The sequence below is a fragment of the Lates calcarifer genome, linkage group LG9, assembly GCF_001640805.2.
Source record: "Lates calcarifer isolate ASB-BC8 linkage group LG9, TLL_Latcal_v3, whole genome shotgun sequence".
Taxonomy (NCBI): domain Eukaryota; kingdom Metazoa; phylum Chordata; class Actinopteri; family Centropomidae; genus Lates; species Lates calcarifer.
In genome coordinates this window covers 10,364,144-10,382,549 of record NC_066841.1, presented here as the reverse complement: position 1 = coordinate 10,382,549, position 18,406 = coordinate 10,364,144, and the positions used below count along the sequence as shown (strand labels likewise).

Sequence of the window (18,406 nt, the reverse complement as noted above, 5' to 3'; positions counted from 1 at the left end):
CGAACTAGGCCAGCCAATCACAGACAGCCGACAGAGCTGCATGTCATTTCTGCCCCGCTTGCAACCTGCACCGTGTTTTGTTTGTCTGTCTGCGCACCAGCGATGAAATCTCGGGGTCTGCCGCTGCTGGGTCGCTACAAACGGCGGAAACCTTTCACGACTTCCCGCTCATGAGGACTCCGGTAACCGCAGAGGGGACGCACGGAGCAGGAGCCAAAGGGACTACCGCCGGGGCTCGAGATTCAGGTGCTGCTGGATGAGAGTCTGACTAGGCATTTTCTCCCCGGTGACAAGAGACAATCTCAGCGGCGCATCTTCTTAGATCCTCCTCCTCCCCTCCCTTCTCCCTCTCCTCTCCTCTCCTCTTCTGCTGCCCCTGCACGGCTGCAGCCCGCCGACCATGGCCCTGGTGACTCTCCAGCGCTCTCCCACCCCTAGTGCAGCATCCTCGGCCAGCACGACCAACAGCAGTGCGGGGGAGGTAAGTGGAAAAGCCGGGGCTCGGTCTTTGTATAGTCGGTATGAGGAAACGCCGAGAGAAATGCGCCTTCAGGAGCCCGTATCAATATAGTCCTGGGTGGTGTTTAATATCCTGCGGGTGTAGGGTTAACCTCACTTTCGCCACTGCTGTGCGTGTTATAAACTTGATATATTGTTGCATTGTTACCAGCAAAGACTTGTTTGTGACTACTGTGGCAGCAGGATTTGTAAACAAAATCCTGCAGCGGGGGAGGGAGGGAAGGAGGGAGAGGGGGGGGGGTCGCTGCTGCTGCTGCTGGGTTTAGCTGTCAGAACAAAGTGCTCATTTTGCTGCTGCACAAACATTTGCTGCGTTGCACTCAGGTGGTCCTCCCTCCTTGTTATTGGGCTTTTTATTGGCAGTGATGCAGCCTGAGTGTTGGGGGGGGGGGGGGGGGCGACTTTAAAGGGAGATTCCACCAATTTTCAGGATTGTGTGTGCCCCAGGACAGCTCGATCAGATGTTTGTGAACTTGCAGAAACACTTCATGAGTGATGAGATACCACTAGGCTCCCAGCCAAAACTCTTAATATTCGACGTCATTAGACTGTAAATGAGTAATAAGTTTTGAGCTCAAGGAAACTGCAGGTTCAGCTCCTGACAATAGAAATAACACTGCTTTTGTGAAGCAGAAGTTAGTCTGCAAAACTGGAATCTCACTGGCAAACAATGTCAACATTCAAATGTGGAGCAGTGCCACATTTTACATCCCAGTGAAATCATAACATCAGGGTATGTGCTCTAGTTTCTAGTTTTAGGAAAGTGGATTATGTGCTCATAAGTAGGCTGACTGCACCGAGGCACAAAAATAAGCAGTGACATTCTTCTTTTGATCATAAGTGGGTTTTTAATATCACTTTCTCCTCACTGTTCTGCCAAGAGTCACCCTGGCAGAGGCGGGAGGCGGAGGGAGTCAGGGGAGGTGTGGACGGGTGTGATGTTTGGATGTGTTTTCTGCTGAACTTGTGCTGTTTGAAGGTGTCCTAATGATTCAGCTGGCAGCTCTATGGGACGTTCATAACAGATGAGATCACAGCACTGACCTGGCAGGACCAGCAGATGGCGCAGGCACACTTTATTTCAGTTGGGCACTACTGTACCATTTTGCATCTTAAAGACCAAACAGCTGCCTTAATATGCACAGTCTCTGCTCACAGATCCAGCCAGCAAAAACAACTCGCCAGTTCTACAAATATTCATGAAAAGACTGGTTTTAAATACATGGGGAAAATGTAAAACCTTCTCTGACTCCTCATGAACATTACATGGTTCCAGTTTTCCTCAAACTGTATCAGTGGTTAAATTGTCTGCCTTGTTTTTGTCTTTCAGGATTTTGGAAGCGACGATGACCGGAAAAATAATCAGAGGTAAGATCTTTTGTGTATTTGAAGTTTTATCGAGACAAAGACGTCTAACTAATTTACAAGGCAACACAAACAGTTTCATAAAAATTGTGAAATGCATCTTTGTTCTGTCTTTGTGGTCAGTGGGCCCTCTGACCCCGGGTGAATCCACTCTGTAGTTGCAACATGGGGAAATCCCAACAAGTAGTGACGTCTTGAAATTGCAGAACTACATGGATGACTGAAAACAGCTGTGTTACATTTTAAGATGTCGATGTAAGAGTATAATCTTAACAAAACTGCTCACTACGCTTAGTGAGCAGTTCAGGCTGGAACATTTTTTGTTTATATTTTAGTCTGTTTATATTTTATTCCAGCTGGGGTTTGTGCCTTTTTCATTGAAAATCTGTATAAATTCCTGAAAATATTCATAATTCACAGATTTTAAAGTTTCTTTTAAAACATTTTCCATGTACTACCGACATAAAGATAGCACATGGAACTGTTTTTTTCAGCTTCTCTCTACATGATGTTTAAATGAAGTTATTGACCGACACCAAAGGGTACAGATGGCATCATGAAATACAGCCACTTTACAACAATGTCACCTATTTTCTAAGTTCTAACTTCATCTTATAGACTGCTGTTGATGTGTATTATTTGGTTGTGTTTCTGCCAAACAGCGCAGTTGATTCTACAGTGGATTTAATGGTTCTTTAATGGGAACAAGGGTTAACGGCTCATAGCTCTCTGAATATTCTTCTTAGAAATAGGGTTGATTTAACATTGCCACTGCATTGACCTTTTTGGTGCATTCGCGCTGCCTTGATGATTAAAAAGTATTTTGGCAAGTGATGAGCTGCTCGTCATGTCCTCTCCAGCATCAAGTCCATTTTGTCTAATGGCTTGTAGTTTCTCACTGTTGTTAAGGAGAAAGCTCCTGGAAGTGCTGCTGATTAATGTGACGGATTCTTTTAATGTTTCCTCGCCTCAGTTGCGTAACAGAGAGTACATGAACTGATGCTCCTGCTGGGTCACAAAGCTTTTCTTTAATCAACACGACGTCACAGACGTAGCCATGATTTGTGTCAGCGAAGCTCTGGCACAGACTCCGTCATTGTGCCCGCTGTGTGTGTGTGGGGGTCATTCACAGTTGAAAACATTCATGTCATGCTTTAGTCTCGCTCAATGAGTAACATGTTTCTGCGGCTCAATGATTCATCAGTGTCGAGTCTTAACTTAGGATTCTGCATGTCAAACTTGAGACTGACGCCAAGTAGCGTTTCCAACCGCCTCCCGTGCACTCACATGAATGACAATATTGTGGCAGAGGGAGAGCACGTGCTGCGAGGAGGAGACGGGGAGAGCGGAGACAGAGCAGCAGCAGCAGCAGCACAGACGAGGAAGGGTCGATGGACCGAAATGGGAAGAAAGCTGTGGTAGGAGGAGAGGAAGGACATGCCAAGAACAAGACCACGATGAGAGACGTTGAACCAAAATATGCTGCTCAGGGGAGGCTGCAGTCAGTGTGAGGGTTTAGAGGATGAATGGAAAGGACTTTTTGGAGTTCTTCGAAGTGGACTGTCAGCAGTAGAACAACCAGCAGGATGCACCTGGTCGTGAAACCTTCACATAAAGCCATGATAACCGTGCTGCCTCACTTTGTGGAGAAAGCTGCTCTGACTCGGAGGGAGATTTGTCGCATGTAAGTTTTCTCAGGGGCACAAACATAAAGACTTGATAGAAGATATTTAAGTAACTCAGTACTCAGTGGCAGTGTGAGATGTCTGCTATCAGTGGGTAATTTGATTTATCAGCATGAAATGTAACATTTTTAGGACAGAAGATGATTTTATAAACATGGTAGAGATCCTGGCAACAAATGGGAGAGGAGTTTGCTTTTCTGTCAAAGCATAATGTTCGAGCATTCAAGTCTTTTCTGAGTGGTGTCAGTTTGTTCAAGGGAAGTTATTTTTGCCGGTTTCATGTTGCATCAAGCTTTGTAGTTAATTTACCTCTTGTTTCCAAGTCATCAGTCCTCTGCATAAATTTGAAAAGAGACAATGATGCCACGTAGCAGAAGAGCCGAAAACAAAAGGCTTTGTGATGGTCCCACTCAGTCATACCAGGCTTTGTGTGTGTTGGTTGAGAGGGGAATGAGACTGTGGTTTAAACAAAGCTGCACCCTGTCCTGTGTGAGAGAAGAAGCTAAAGCTCTCCCTCCTGCTCGCTGCAGCCTTCAGAACAAAGTCATGACCCAGGAGTGCTGCATCACCAGCACAGCTGGACAGGGAGCAGGTTTTAAAGCCTGAGCAACATATGGAGAGCCACGGTGTAACGCTTGACTCATCAAAGGTCAGCAAAGCCGATCAAGTGGAGTCTGTTCATGATGCTGTAAAAACACAGGGCTGTAAAAGTCGCTGGATCAGGACTCTGATGACTTTCAGTCACTGATGAGGCTTCTGTCCTCTTCCTCGCTGAACCAATGAGAGACTACAGGCCACACCTGCCTGCTCACTATACATACAGTATCGTGACTGAGGTCATTTCTCAGTTTTGACGATTTGCAACTTTTCTTCATCTCATGTGACAGTAAACTAAATATCCTAAGGCTTTGGACTTTTAGTTTAACAAAACAACCAATGTAAAGATGTCTCTTAGTAAGAAAGTAATATTCAGATTAATTGCTTTGCAGCCTTACTATTCTGTAGTCTGTGGAGAGATATTTATCCCCAAACATGTTTTATTTAGCAGTTTACTTCACATACAGATAACAGTGATTCAGTTTAACATTTATAAAGCTGAAGAATGTCTTGTACAAGTATCTTCTTAAAATATAGGAACAGCTGTAACAAAGTAAACTCAGGAGATAAAAGTAAACAGGGAGACTAGATAATCTGGTTCTAGATTAGAGGTAATGACTTTAGAAATAATGTAAAATACATTAAAAAAAACAATGGGGCTTCTGATGCTTATAAAAGTGTTAGATATGGAAGAGACGCTTTTGTGTAGTTTTATTTTGAAATAGTGGAGTTTGGTTAGAATTGAGTTAATCAGTGTTGTTGGAGCTTGTGTCTTATGTGTTGAAGACTCTTCCTCTCATATGTCATGAGAAATACTGTATGGATGGAAATGACTTATTCCCTGTTTCAGTCTGAAACAAGAATAAGATGGGCTGAGGGATATGGAAGGGATCAGTGGTGTAAGGTATGTATAGATGAATAAAAGCATGGTATGTGTGTGATTGTCCAGATACAAGTGTTGAGTAGAAAAGGTGTTGTTCTGTCTATAACAGATCTTCTGGGATTGAGATTTCTTGCATTCTAATTGATTTTTTCTAATTGATCGTTTCCCAAAGTTTACTCTTAAGACATTCAGTTGCCCTCAATTTATTTTCCACTCTACTTTTTTTCAGCCTCAGTGAGAGCTTCTTCATGGTCAAAGGAGCCGCCCTCTTCCTCCAGCAGGGCGGCAGTGCACAAGGACCAAAGACCCCGACCCACCACAAACATGCAGGTAGGAACAAATACGCGACTACACAGAGACAAGAAGCTTTGTTTCTTGTTCTTTTTGCCCGTACTCTCGGCACAAATGAGCTCCAGACAAAAGGAAAATTGTACTTGCTGAGGTGGCTTTTCCCTCTGTGGGTTTGTCTGTGTTTATTCTGAACTGTTACCTAGTTGGGTCCGACCTGAAGTGACCTGCAGCTGAACACCAGGGACGCCCACAAATCTACATATAAGCTCTTTGTATTTTTTAAAAAGCTGCATTTGGTCTTGAAATATGAAAATAATGAATATATAAGATGATCAGAGAGAGAGAGAGAGAGGACTTGCAGATTTGTACTTTTCATCACTCTTTTCTTTCATCCTTGAAACTAGAACAATGCTGACGTCGTCATCCAGCTCTCGGTGATTGACGACGCCTGTATAGTCTAAATTAGTGCAGATATCTGTGTGTTTTTTATCTCTCTTCTGATCCAACATCTCCAACATTTCTAATTTATTGTTGCCAACAGATTTAGCCAACTGCACAATCACGCTGCCCCTGTTTGTCTGCACATCAAAGAGACATTAAAATCTGTCATAGTCATGCAGAATCTAAAAATAAATGAAATGTTCAGTACAGTCCATCAGTAAAAGCTCAGTTTTTCCTTGTTGAGTCTGAAGTCATTTGTGGACAAATGAAGTCAAAAGTCTGTGCATGACTCTGGTGTTACTAACTGTCACTCACTAGCTCAGTGAAGACAAATCTAAACCCTACAACCTGCCAGGTGGTGCTAAACCCTGTTATCTAACACCACCTGGCAGGTTGCGGAGTTTAGATTTGTCTTCATTGAGAGAAATCTGCAAACATTTTTCTTCTCCCACTGGAAAAGAAAACCAACAATGAATGCACAATAAAAGACAATGAATGATCAGTTTGTAGCTGACCTTTAGTTTAGTTTTCTTTTTTGTTAGAAAACTCAGAGGGAGTGTCTGTAGCAAGGCATGTTATTGAGTAGAGTGTGTGTTATTTACTCTGTATTACAGGTGCAATCTTAGTAGCATTTTTCAGATTATTAATGGAAGTTGCAGTTACTGTATTTTTCATTTAAGTTACAATGACAGAAAATCATTTTCTCTGTTATGGCCTCAGATATCCTGTCTAGATGTCCAGACTGTGATAATAACCTCAAGGTGGTTTAGCTGATTTAATAGGTCTAATCAATCAGAAAAAAGACTGTACTTATCTGTACCTCATTCAGTTTTATAATCAGTCTCAATGGTTCATTTTCAGGTGATTTACCTCAACACCTCCAGGTCATGTTTAAGGTCCTCCGGTCTGAAGATCGCATTAAACTGGTTTGTAGAATACTTACACTTTATTTCTCAAATTTTTCTCACCATTTTAGAAAAGAGTTGTTTACTGAGACACAGTGTGTTTGATTTCAGACTCAGGGATATATATCATGCAGTCACATATATTATCATACAATAATTGCATGACAGCAGCAGTAAACACTGGATATTTTTATTCCAAACACAGTCTCTTGCAGTGTCTCCTTTTGTTCCACAGGCTGTACGGTTAGAGAGCGGATGGTCGGACCGAGTGCGCTACATGGTGGTTATCTACACCAATGGCCATCAAGACACAGAAGAAAACATCGTCCTGGGAATGGACTTCACAGATAAAGACAGGTAATTAATCCCTCTGCAACTTGAGAGTTGGTACAATTTAATCTGATTGTTAGATTTGTTTAATTCTTTAATTTTTCTGACACCCCCCCCCCCAGTAAAAATTGCTCTATTGGGATGGTGCTGCCACTGTGGAGTGACACCAACATACATTTAGACGGAGATGGGTAAGTTTCATTTTGTTCTTTCATTAAAAATGTAATGATTAATGCTTGAGTCAGCCTGCAAAATGTAGGTTTATCTGTAAATGTCTGCTCAACTTCAGCCAGGTCTGAAGCTGCATCTTGGCACAAGTCAGACATGGATTTTGGTTGTTTTCTGCCTTTTAGGTTTTACTGCCTACCAGTGGCAGAGGAGTGAATTACATTCATTTTTCTCTCCCCATGTGAGAACAGTTCTTGCTGACCTGTTAACATTGTCTCTGCGTCTGTATGCCGGCAGAATGTTCCACTGGTTGGTGGCCTGAATAGTCCCATGAACGAGCCCCATCCAGTCTGTGTTTACATCCCCCCCCTCATCTCTCTTCATCTCCATCCAGACTCAAAACTGATCCTCCGTCTCCTCCTCCTCCTCCTTTTCTTCCTTACCAGAGGCTTCAGCGTGAACACAGCAGGGCGGTCACATGTCTTCAAGCCTGTTTCTGTCCAGGCCATGTGGTGAGGAAATTCTTCATGTTTATCTGGGATTACTATTGTGTGTTTTTATTGTGTGCACTCATATCAGGACTGAGGGTTATACATTGTCCCCACTGGATGAATGTTGTCTTGGGCTCTTATATATGTAATAGATCAAAGCAGTTTGTGGTAACAATTGGTACAATTTTTAATTAAGACTAGTCACAAATTTGGATCCTTTTTGTGCCTGTGTGCAGGGTGAAGGAACAGCATGCTAAACACTGAAATTAGCCTAGGTTAGCTCAATTATGGGATCAAGTAGCAGCTCCATTAGAAAGGTAGAAAAAGAACTGCTTGGACTTATTCCAAAATTGAAGCTTTGTACTTGTAAGCCTAGTGTCAACACTTTTCTTAACAAAACTACACACAAAACGTCACCAATTATTTGTTATTCCAACCATATCCATATAAAAATGCACATCTTGGTTTGGTTCTATTTAAAACAACTTTTGACTGTTTCATATAAATTTCCCACTATATTCCTGGTCCAATGTAGCTATATGGGCCACTGCACTGCTCACTACTGTCACCACTGTTTGTTCAAAGACTTCCTATTGCATCCACATGCCACCTGCTGGTCACTTTGCAGAATTACTAATAAACAAATCTGCCTCATTTTCTTCTCTGAGAACAGGTTTCTTTATTTGCTCTTCTCCTGTCACGTTACATCCATCTTGACACTGATGACTTTTGTCACCACAGGTCTGCCCTGCAAGTCCTCCACAAAGCATGCGAGGTGTCACGTCGGTTCAACTACTTCCCGGGGGGTATTGCTCTCACGTGGATGGCCTTCTATGAGAGCTGCATCACCTCAGAGCAAAGCTGCATCAATGAGTGGAACGCTATGACCGACCTGGAGACCACCCGGTCCGATTCACCCACCATGTTTGTCGACCGGTGAGACCCTCCAGGCTGCTTTTTGCAACAGAAGTTTTTAGTTGTGAGAAAACTGGAGCGGCAAGTGTAACATGACATGTAGGAAAACTGTGCTGGAAGAGGACTGAGACTTGTACTGAGACTTGTATTTTGAGAAACAGTATTGGTGTTACCTTTTCAAACAGACCAATTGCTCCTGAGTTCTAACATGCCTAGCTTGTGTATGTCCTTATTCATGGCAGTGCTGTAGACACCAGCTGTTGTCCTTTTGTAATCTGCCCTTTGTTTTCGGCTGTTATGCTGGTCTTCATTCAGACAGAAACCCTGATGTTTTGATTCATTATGTGCAGGCCAACTGAGCGAGAGAGAACAGAATGTCTCATTAAAGCTAAGCTACGCAACATCATGATGTTTCAAGACCTGGAGAACATCACATCAAAGGAGGTATGTGACAAATGAACACCTCAACAATGTGTGTATTTGGTCTAGAGTTTTCCATAACACTGTACTGCAGGAAAAAGATACATCTTGGCAAATGTGAATGTCTTTTATACAATGGTTGTGAAAGAATGGTTTTCACATTTCGGCACACCATCAAAATAATTTGCCATGCCACTGTGCACAGATAATAAGAAGCAAAACGAAACAAAAAGAAGTTCAAATCAAAAGTCTCTTACTTGTTGTGGGAAAAACACTGTGAAACCTTGTTAATAGATTTTTAAATATGTTTTATCCTCTTCTTCAGATTCGTAATGAGCTGGAGCAGCATATGAGCTGCAACCTCAAAGAGTACAAGGAGTTCATAGACAACGAGATGCTTTTGATCCTGGGTCAGATGGACAAGGCCACACTTATCTTTGACCACGTGTACTTGGTGAGAATTTTTACTTTATGCTACCTTGGCATGTCTTTACGTCATACTATTTAGTTTTTCTTCTCTTTTCTCGTCTGATGCTCAACTACTGCCACACTGTGGTTTATTGTTAAACTAGCTAAAGTAGCCTTTAATATTAAACTTATAAATATTAGTCTAATTGAAAGGTTTCCATGTCTTTACCTCTGTAGGGCTCTGAGTGGAACGCTTCAAACCTGGAAGAACTACGTGACTGTGGGTGAGCTGATAGACACATATCATATTTTCCTGATTTAATCCTAAATGGTATCTTCTTAAATAAATGCTATACATATATATTTTTCCTTGACAGTTGCTATTATCTGTACATAAAGCACCTTTATCTCCCCTGTTAGATTACCTTCAGGTGTGTCTGGATGACACATCCATTTGTTTTAGCTCTCAGTTTTTAAAGTCTTCGACTATGAAAATACAACACAAAAGGAGCTGAAGTCTTGGCACAGCTTTTAGTTCAACAAGCAAAATATACTTTATTTATGAGTATTTTGTCTTGAAAATTGAGATGTACAGCATGTCATAGTTAATGTTAGAAGTAGTGTGTTGGTTCACGTGCAGATGTTGAATTGAATGTTCTGCCACAGAAACAGAACTGAGTCCAGACACTGTATTGATAGTAGCCAGTAAATGTAATAAAGCAATATTTCAATCTTACATCTTAGGCTTTGGCAGGCAAAGAATAAAATTATATCAAGTTAATCTGTTGAAAACAAAGGCACTTTTCTACATGGCTCTCAGTCAGTAATTTAATCAGCTCAGCAGAGAATCTCCATGTGAATCAGATTCATTTCTATTCTGTGTATTGAGTAACAATTTAACTAATAGTCAGGAAAAGAAAAACTAATGCTTTGTTGTTGTGGTTGCAGAGTGGGTTACATCCTGAATGTTACCAGAGAGATCGACAACTTCTTCCCAGGGATGTTCTCTTATCACAACGTCCGTGTGTACGATGAGGATGCCACCGACCTGCTGGCGCACTGGAACGACACCTACAACTTTATTGTCAAAGCCAAGTGAGACCCTGCAAATCAAAAATAAACCAGTGAGGTGGTGCCTTTTAGGTGCATTTGACAGAACAGGCGAGGGGCTGTGATGCAAGATTTAAGAGAGAAAATATAGGCTGTTATCCAAGAAATGTTTGATCAGAGACTCTGCAACATGACCGTGCTCCCACACCACTGTGGTATTAATAGATGGTGTTTTTAGTCAACATTTTTAAATCATCACAGTCTGACCATCTCACATCATGTATCCTCTGCGAGTACTGGGGCCGTGATCACACAGGACATGTTTTTCTCCCGCCCATATGCAAGACATGGCCGTGAGTTGTTGCCAGTAACAGAGGAGAGAGCTGAAATGGTGCAGTCAGTCTGGTTGCTATGCAACTGTCTACCCATGCTAACCTGAAGTCAAAAAGGATGTTTGTAAAAATAAAAATGGAAGAGCACCACATCCAATGTTTCTAATAATCTCAACACAATCATCAGCTGATATTAAATGAGTTTCTTTCCTGTCCAATAGGAAGAACAATTCCAAGTGCCTGGTGCACTGTAAGATGGGGGTGAGCCGGTCTGCCTCTACAGTTATTGCCTATGCAATGAAAGAGTACAGCTGGTCTCTGGAGAAGGCCTACAACTTTGTTAAGCAGAAACGCAGCATAGCTCAGCCAAACGCTGGTTTCATGAGACAGCTGGCAGAGTATGAGGGGATCCTCGATGCTAGGTAAGAAGGTCTCCAATCACACAGCTGCTTTGTATAAAACTATTAGATATTACACACATGCTGCTGGCATTAAAAATTGTACAGCTGCTTTGTGAAGCTTTCTATGTGTTTCTCACCTTCACAGCAAACAGCGCCACAACAAGCTATGGAGGCCTGAGACTGATGAAGAGGGATCAGATGATTTGCAAGCCTCTGGCCACTGCGCTGGTGGGGAAGAGACACCAGTGCTCAGAGAGGAAGAAGCCTGGGGAGGCTGCGGGGCATCTCCCTGCAGAGGTATGGGTCTGGAGATGGAGCCCCTTGACTCTCTGAACTATAATTACTACTTCAGGCGTTTGTCAGACTCAGCACTAGACAGTGAGCCCTCCACCCCAGTGCGGGGCCCCCCTCTGCTGGGTATGGAGAGAGTCTTCATTGAGATTGAGGACGTGGAGAGGGACGCCCTGTTGGAGGACGAGGGTTTCCCTATGGCCCATTTAGCACTGCCCGGTGAGGGCACAGCAGCTCAGACGTGTGGACGTCTCGACCCCCTGGAGGACATGAGACTGAGACTCGAGTTCAGTACTTTGGAGGAAGAGGATGAGGAAGAGGCAAAGAAAGAGGAAGCGGAGATGGCGGCCTTGGCTCAAACGCCTGGAAATTCGGATGGGAAGAGGGCAGGGGAGGAGGCTGAGAGGACGGAGGAAAGCCGGTTGGGCCTAGCCAACCTGAACACCAACAACAGCAACCGCCTAGCTGCAAAACGCAGCTGCCCTGCAGCTTTTGACGTGAGTTGAGAAAATGTGGATTTTTACAGTGGTAAAGTCATGTTATGTGTTTATCTACATATTTTATGTTTTTCATGTCAAAAGCATATCTAATGTAACATTTTAGATACTCTGCATGCCACTGACCATATACTGTATCCTGTTCCAATTTTCCTCCATTTAGGACAGTGCTAGCACAGGAAACCCTTTAAAAGTGAAGCCCTCCTATCAGTCCTGTAAAGACTGCCTGCGTCTGCCACAAGGCCGGCGTTGTGACCGTCCAGCAGGAGGTCGTTCCCACCGCCTTAACCCCTCCCGCCATTGCACTGTCCCTTCCATATGCATAGATCCGCCCGGGACAAATTTTGCTTCAACTCCAATTCTGCAGTCCCTGCCTGCCCCTGCAGTTATCCCGCCTACTTTGGTCCAGCCCTGCACTCACCTTTACCGCTGTGCCACCTGCGCCCTAGGTGTCCCATCTTTCCCATCAGCCAACCGCCAGAAACTGGTCTCACCCATGAGCTGTGAGGACACGCCTCCTGACCGCAGCTCAGTGGAGACAGAGGACATGGATGAACCGCAGGGCGGGCACGTGGAAGTACAAATATCAAGGGAGGGTACGGGGGCCATCGACGTGACTACCACTGAAGGTTTGAAGTTACAACCTGGCGGTGCAGTGGAGCTCCAGCAGCAGGCTCTGGCCCAGCTGCAAATGCCAGGACTGGGGATAGAATTCGGTCTGGAACTGATGCGACAGAGGGCGGAGCGGCTTGAAAAGCTGCCAAGCTTGGCCATGGAGGGCCAGCTCCCAGTGGGGCCCCTGCCTTAAGGGAAGAGAATGAGGAGGAGGAGGCTCACCACTGCCTCCACCAGGCACACTATGATGGCTGTGGGCCTGTGGTGTTGTACCAGAAACGAAGCTCTGCTCTGATCATGTCCCGGCCTCAAGCTCCTATGTAACAAGCTGCAACAGCCCTCTGTGCATTCACAGAGTGTCCTGACATTGTCTGCTGGCATGAAGATCCAGATTAGGCTGGTTGTTTTTACCATATGCTAAAGGCTTGAATGCTTCTGGCTAAACTGGGACTGAAGAATTTCTTGTGTCCTTCACGTGTCCCTCAGATCTATTTTGAGGCCTGTCTGGTCTCTTCTGAACCTGCCCGCCCCACCCCACTTACAGGATCATCACACTCCCTCCCACAGCCCGGTGGAGATGAGCATTACGCTGCCATTTTACCCTCAACAGACAGGTTTGGTGTTTTCCCAGAACAGGAGACAGTGGAGGTTTATAAGATGTAATTGTTATCCCTTTCTGACTCCTGAGAGATCTGTAGTTTGACACTTTGACGTTGATGGAAAGAAAAATACCTGGAGTAACATGCTTCTGTCAGTGTACTGTATGTTTTTCAATCCAGCTCATCAACAGTATCAACAGGAGCTCAATGAATGTTTGCCATTGAGCCCCATTGATTGCATTCAGTATCACCTCATGTTACCACTGATAACTGAATCCTCATTTAACTTCACTTATACTTTCCCTGCTGCAGCTGCTTTTGCATCACAAGAGGGCATTTCATGTGAAAGCATAATCATCTTTTTAGAGAAAAAAAGGAAGTGAGCATATGTGAGCCTTTTTCTGCCTCTTTGAAAAGCGTCGTACCTCGGACCACAAGCATCTCAGACTGTTTTGGTCAAAGACTGTTTTGTCTCTGCTCAGTGGTTGGTTCATCCTGATCCGTTCCATTAAAGTTAATGTAATCATGTCCTTAAAGTGCTCAGTTTAGCCACGCATGACTGCAGTATTACGAAACATATCCTCAACGTGCTTCAGCAGAAAACATATTAAAGTCGTCTTTAATTTTCAGTGAGTTTTTAAATACTGAAAATTTAACAGATTGAAATTTGTCATTATTCAGTTTATGTGACAACAAAGGGCGTCGGTAAAGTGATTGAATTGAACTCCTTTTCTTATGCCTCAAAGAACGACTGAAGAAATACTTTTCTCTTGTTGAAAGATGTTACAACATTCAGGCATCATGAAACATTCATGAGCGTAAATATCATTCTTTGTCAGATAATTTCTGATGTAACCAAAGCCATATCATGTCTCCAGGTCCAGTTTATCATCTTTCTGATTATAGCCAACAAAGACGCTCAGCGCAATTTCCTTTGACCAGTTACACATACTTTTTTTTTTACCTTCTTACCCAGCCTGGATCTGGGTAGTCATTTATCTAAGAGGCTCCCATGGTTAACATGGCTCACCCACTTACCTTTTTGTTAATATTTTGAAAAACCTCAGACTACAAATATTTTCAAAAGCACACCAGTTATGTATAGACATAGCACTTAAACACAACTCCAGTACCCATTCACAGGAATATTTCAGATCTATAGCTACATCTAATAAGAATTCATTTAAAAACACTGAGGCAGAAATAGAGACAATAGAAAGAAGTAGTTTGATATTCTTTAAGTTACAGTCAATACCAGATGCTGCTGTAAATTTTGTTGATAATTTACTGCACTCCAGTTGTTATTATTTGGACTTTCAAATTACCAATTGAAATATTTGAATTTACAGTGTGAAAATTAGAATGAGTATTGATTAATTTATTCACAAGATTAGATTTCCTTTATTTTAAATACAGAAATGTAACCTATCAAGAAAACTGCAAAGCCCAGCTTAACAGGTTTTAGACATCTCAATTCTTCTCCTCCTGCAGTTGGTTAATTGAAGTTTTTCATTTGGTATTTAAACCTTTTCATTTTGTATGTGTTCAAATAGCTTGAGGCATATTTTTAAACTGTTGCGTTAAAATTGTGCCACCAATCCAAAGTTGCTGTGCCACAGGGTGTTACTCTGCAAGTTCCTCTGTTTGGTTGATGTTGTGTTCTTACCGTTTTTGGCACGCTGGGTGTGCTAGAATGATACTAAATGATGCCTGTTTGTTTGCAGGGAAAGCACATATAAGTGTTATTACTGTGTTTAAAGATCTGAGTGCTTCAGAAGAAATGAAAACTGTGCAAAGAATGAATGCAAATTATTTCATCATCTTTAATCATGGGATTATTCTCATTTTTGTAGATTTTGCTTTTCTTCTATTAGATCAGTAGAAACTTAGATAAACAACAATAATGCATCCTCTGTTCCTTCTCCTCCCTTAACTGGATCCCAGGGAGCTGCAGGTTTGCTCCACTAGTTAGATTTAAGTAATTTGGTTTTGCATTTAACTTGTTCTTTCCCTCATGTGGCCATTTGAGCATGATGTAACATAAGGCACTTACAGAAAGTTGTTGACAGTATCAGATACCACACACAGAATAATAGAAATAGAAAAAAAAAGTTGTAGTTATCATAAGGTAGTTTATGAATATTGCAGCTAAAAGAATTAAGTGATGTCAAAAAGTGGAGAGCTCACTGAGGGCTCTGAAAGACAGATTAAATGACTAGTTTGACATTTTGGGAAATTTGTTTATTTGCCCTCTTGTCAAAAGGTAGATGACAAGACTGATACCGCTGTCATGTGTGTATGGTAAATATTAAGTAACAGCTAGCTGCCAGTTAGCTTAGCCTAACACTGACTGGGGAAAAACCACTAGCCTGGTTCTGTCGGAAGATAAGAAAATCCCATGACCAGTATCTCTTTTGTTTAATTCTTACAAAAATAAAAGTGTAAAACAACATCTAGTTATTTTTACACTTTACAACTGTGAGCTAGAGTGGCGCTAACAGGCAGATTTTGTTTAACCTTTGGATAGACCTACGCTATATGTTTCTTTACTTCTAGACTATATGCTAAGCTAAACCACCACTGGCTATGATCATATTTACCACACAGACAAGAAAGTGATTTTGATCTTTTCTCTTGGCAAGAAAACAAATAAGCCTACCTCCCAAAATCTCAAACCGTTCCTTTGATACATTCTTAATATGACTCTAATTTCAGCCAGTTGTTGTCAGTATGTTATTGCTCTTGACAGGTGGGCCTGATGAGGGTGCTTGACATTTACGTGATGTTACCCGCACTACAACCTTCTGTTCACGTTCCCAGACCATAGCACTATGTTCGCTTCTTTGCTTCATGTGTTGAATTTGTTTTCGCATTTAAGTGCCTTAACCTCGGCCTTAGCTGTGTCATAAAGCATCACAGGCTTTGCAAAGTTTCTGTGAGTGTGTTGATGGTCTGGTTTCATTGTACATTATTTACCCTCACTCCCAATAATAACCATGCTCCTCGCAATGTATAACTTGGCACATAATATAATGTATGCAAACACACATAAGCTCATGCACAGCAGCCTCCTCTCCCTCGATACACACATACTTGATGGACTTCCATTTATTAATAGCCTATAATAATATTGTATTTGTTTGATATTGTTGTGGTACACTGTATTGGTTCAATAGCTGGCTGAAGAACCTTACTTGCTGGAATGAGAACTATCATTTACATTAAAACATTAGATAAGAAGGATTTAAGTCTCTGAAATTTACCAGTCTGTATATATTTTTCTCTACAATTTGCTATTGAAGTACATTAGCTTGCAGATGTGGTCAATATTAAGAAAAGCACTGATAATGCTACTGTGTATTGAGGAATACTTATAATTAAGTTCTCGTGTTTGCACCACAGAAAAAAAAAAGATTTCGGGCCATCTCTAATTTAGACAAATGTCTTCAGGCTCTATTAAAAATGGCAATGATTGTTTTTATTGCATTATTCCCAGGCAGCAGGCATCAAACTGACAATCCTACTTAAGGGCCAGAAGTTGAGGAACGACATTAAGACATGTTGTAACTTCAGTAGGGAGGGTGCAGGCATTTATAGAGTGTATTCGTAGAGCACAAGTCTGCCCCAAAGCATGTGAGTATGAGATGAGTTGAAAATACAGAACATGAAAAACCTACCTGGGAGTAAGATTTTGTTACGTTGATTGGTTTTTTGTTAACTTTTGTGTACTGTACTGTACATTGCCAATGTTCATGTGTAATGCACTTTTTTTTACATTTTGTTAAAATGATGTCCAGTCTAATGTTTATCATGGAAATAAACCATTTCCTCTGCATAATCCGTTTAAATTAAGTTATTTGGGAAGTGGTAACACTCAACACATAAAAATGATTGGTGTGTGACGAAACTAGAGTAGAGACACTTAAAGGGGAAAGAAATATATCATGAGAAAAGCCCTGTTCATCTGTGCTTACTTGAAAAGCTTCCGTCACTCTCTGGCTTTGACTTGCTCTTTTAGTTAAATGGACAGGGCAGAGAGTGATCTTATTGAATTAGTCAAATGAAGTCTGTGTGACATCATGGGGCAGGTGACGGCTGAAGAGGAAGATCTCCCAGAAAGACCAAAGTCTGACAGGATCACAGGCAGACAGGGCATCATCTTTAAGCACTGGCCTCAGTAAGTAAATATTTTTTCTAATGTACTACCCCTCAGGCTCTCAGATGATTTTATATCAGTGTAACTATACTGTTTATTAGTTTTCAAAACTGCAAATAGTTAATTTTTTTTGAAGGGAAGCATCAATAAGAATAGTCAGTATTGATTCTCATGGTAAATGTTACAACAGGTCAGGAGGAGAATTGAAATGCTTAAGGTCAATAAAAAGTTTTCCACATTGATAACAGAAGAATTTTCATGTAAAGGTGTGAAAAACTGGCATGCCAGTATTGTATATGGAATACTGTATACATCTGTAGTTAACTAAACATAACCATATTATTGGAGCCACAGAAATTGCTCATTCTGAGCTGCTATATTGCATAAATCCATCGTGCCACATGTATCTTTATCTCTGTATCTTTTATGACCCTTAGTCCTGCCATGCAGAATGCTGTGAAAATTTTACTGTCAAACTAGATATGTGTCTGAATATCATCCTGTTGTACTGACCATTTGAATTAGTGTTCTATTCTGTCAAATACTTAATGCTATAAAGGCCTGGTAGACTGTTTTGTTGGAAAAAACAAAGTCAATCCTAAGACCAGGCTAATAGTTACTGTACTCTAAGTCACAAGTCTCTTATAAACTGTGTGCTTAGTATTGGAAGCATGAGATACACAAGAATGGGAAATGGAAAGAGAGATAGAGTGAGAATGAGGAAGGGGGGTTTCACAAGCCAGTGTCACAGATGCCTCCCACTGCTGCCATTATAACACATCCATCCCAAAATAACACTTTAGATACACTAAAGCTGCAAGCGCATGTATCTGTCAAGCACTGGATTATACTGAGCCACATCATACCAGAAAACCAGAGCTGCAGTTAAACAACATCAGATGGTTAAAGGATGAATGCTCTATTACAAGTAAATAAACCAGGTGACCAGGTGAGCTTTTAAGCTATACGGTATATTCTAACCAGTTGGAAATCACTGGTCTAGAGAGCCATTATTTGTAGACAAAAATCAGCCAATAAGCTTCAAGT

General features: G+C 41.8%; 1 protein-coding gene and 1 long non-coding RNA gene across 3 annotated transcripts in view; one reads left to right on the top strand and one right to left on the bottom strand.

Annotated features, from left to right (window-relative positions):
* The first annotated feature begins 53 nt into the window (after positions 1-53).
* ssh1b (slingshot protein phosphatase 1b) lies at positions 54-17,041 on the top strand. Of its 2 annotated transcripts, XM_018671247.2 has the most exons (15): positions 54-481; positions 1,850-1,887; positions 5,279-5,379; positions 6,643-6,707; positions 6,922-7,043; positions 7,139-7,207; positions 7,631-7,696; positions 8,417-8,611; positions 8,941-9,034; positions 9,336-9,464; positions 9,656-9,702; positions 10,367-10,513; positions 11,022-11,222; positions 11,347-11,989; positions 12,153-17,041. In XM_018671247.2, the coding sequence occupies exons 1-15, from the start codon at positions 401-403 to the stop codon at positions 12,795-12,797; spliced, it is 2,643 nt and encodes an 880-aa protein (XP_018526763.1). In that variant the 5' UTR covers positions 54-400; the 3' UTR covers positions 12,798-17,041. The 2 variants fall into 2 exon arrangements, with proteins under 2 accessions (XP_018526763.1, XP_018526762.1); XM_018671246.2 differs by lacking the exons at positions 54-481; positions 1,850-1,887 and adding an exon at positions 2,855-3,568.
* LOC108879844 (uncharacterized) overlaps positions 9,948-18,406 on the bottom strand; it is a 14,589-nt gene continuing 6,130 nt past the window's right edge. The window contains exon 3 of the long non-coding RNA XR_001960401.2: positions 9,948-10,521. This is a non-coding gene — a long non-coding RNA (uncharacterized LOC108879844). The remainder of the gene's footprint in view (positions 10,522-18,406) is intronic.

Bases quoted from the DNA above. Each gene is read 5' to 3' on its own strand.
- ssh1b (XM_018671246.2), top strand. From the start codon at position 3,411: ATGGAAAGGACTTTTTGGAGTTCTTCGAAGTGGACTGTCAGCAGTAGA. The intron at 6,708-6,921 runs GTTTGTAGAATA...TTTGTTCCACAG, and splicing joins CTGAAGATCGCATTAAACTG to GCTGTACGGTTAGAGAGCGG. The intron at 10,514-11,021 runs GTGAGACCCTGC...CCTGTCCAATAG, and splicing joins AACTTTATTGTCAAAGCCAA to GAAGAACAATTCCAAGTGCC.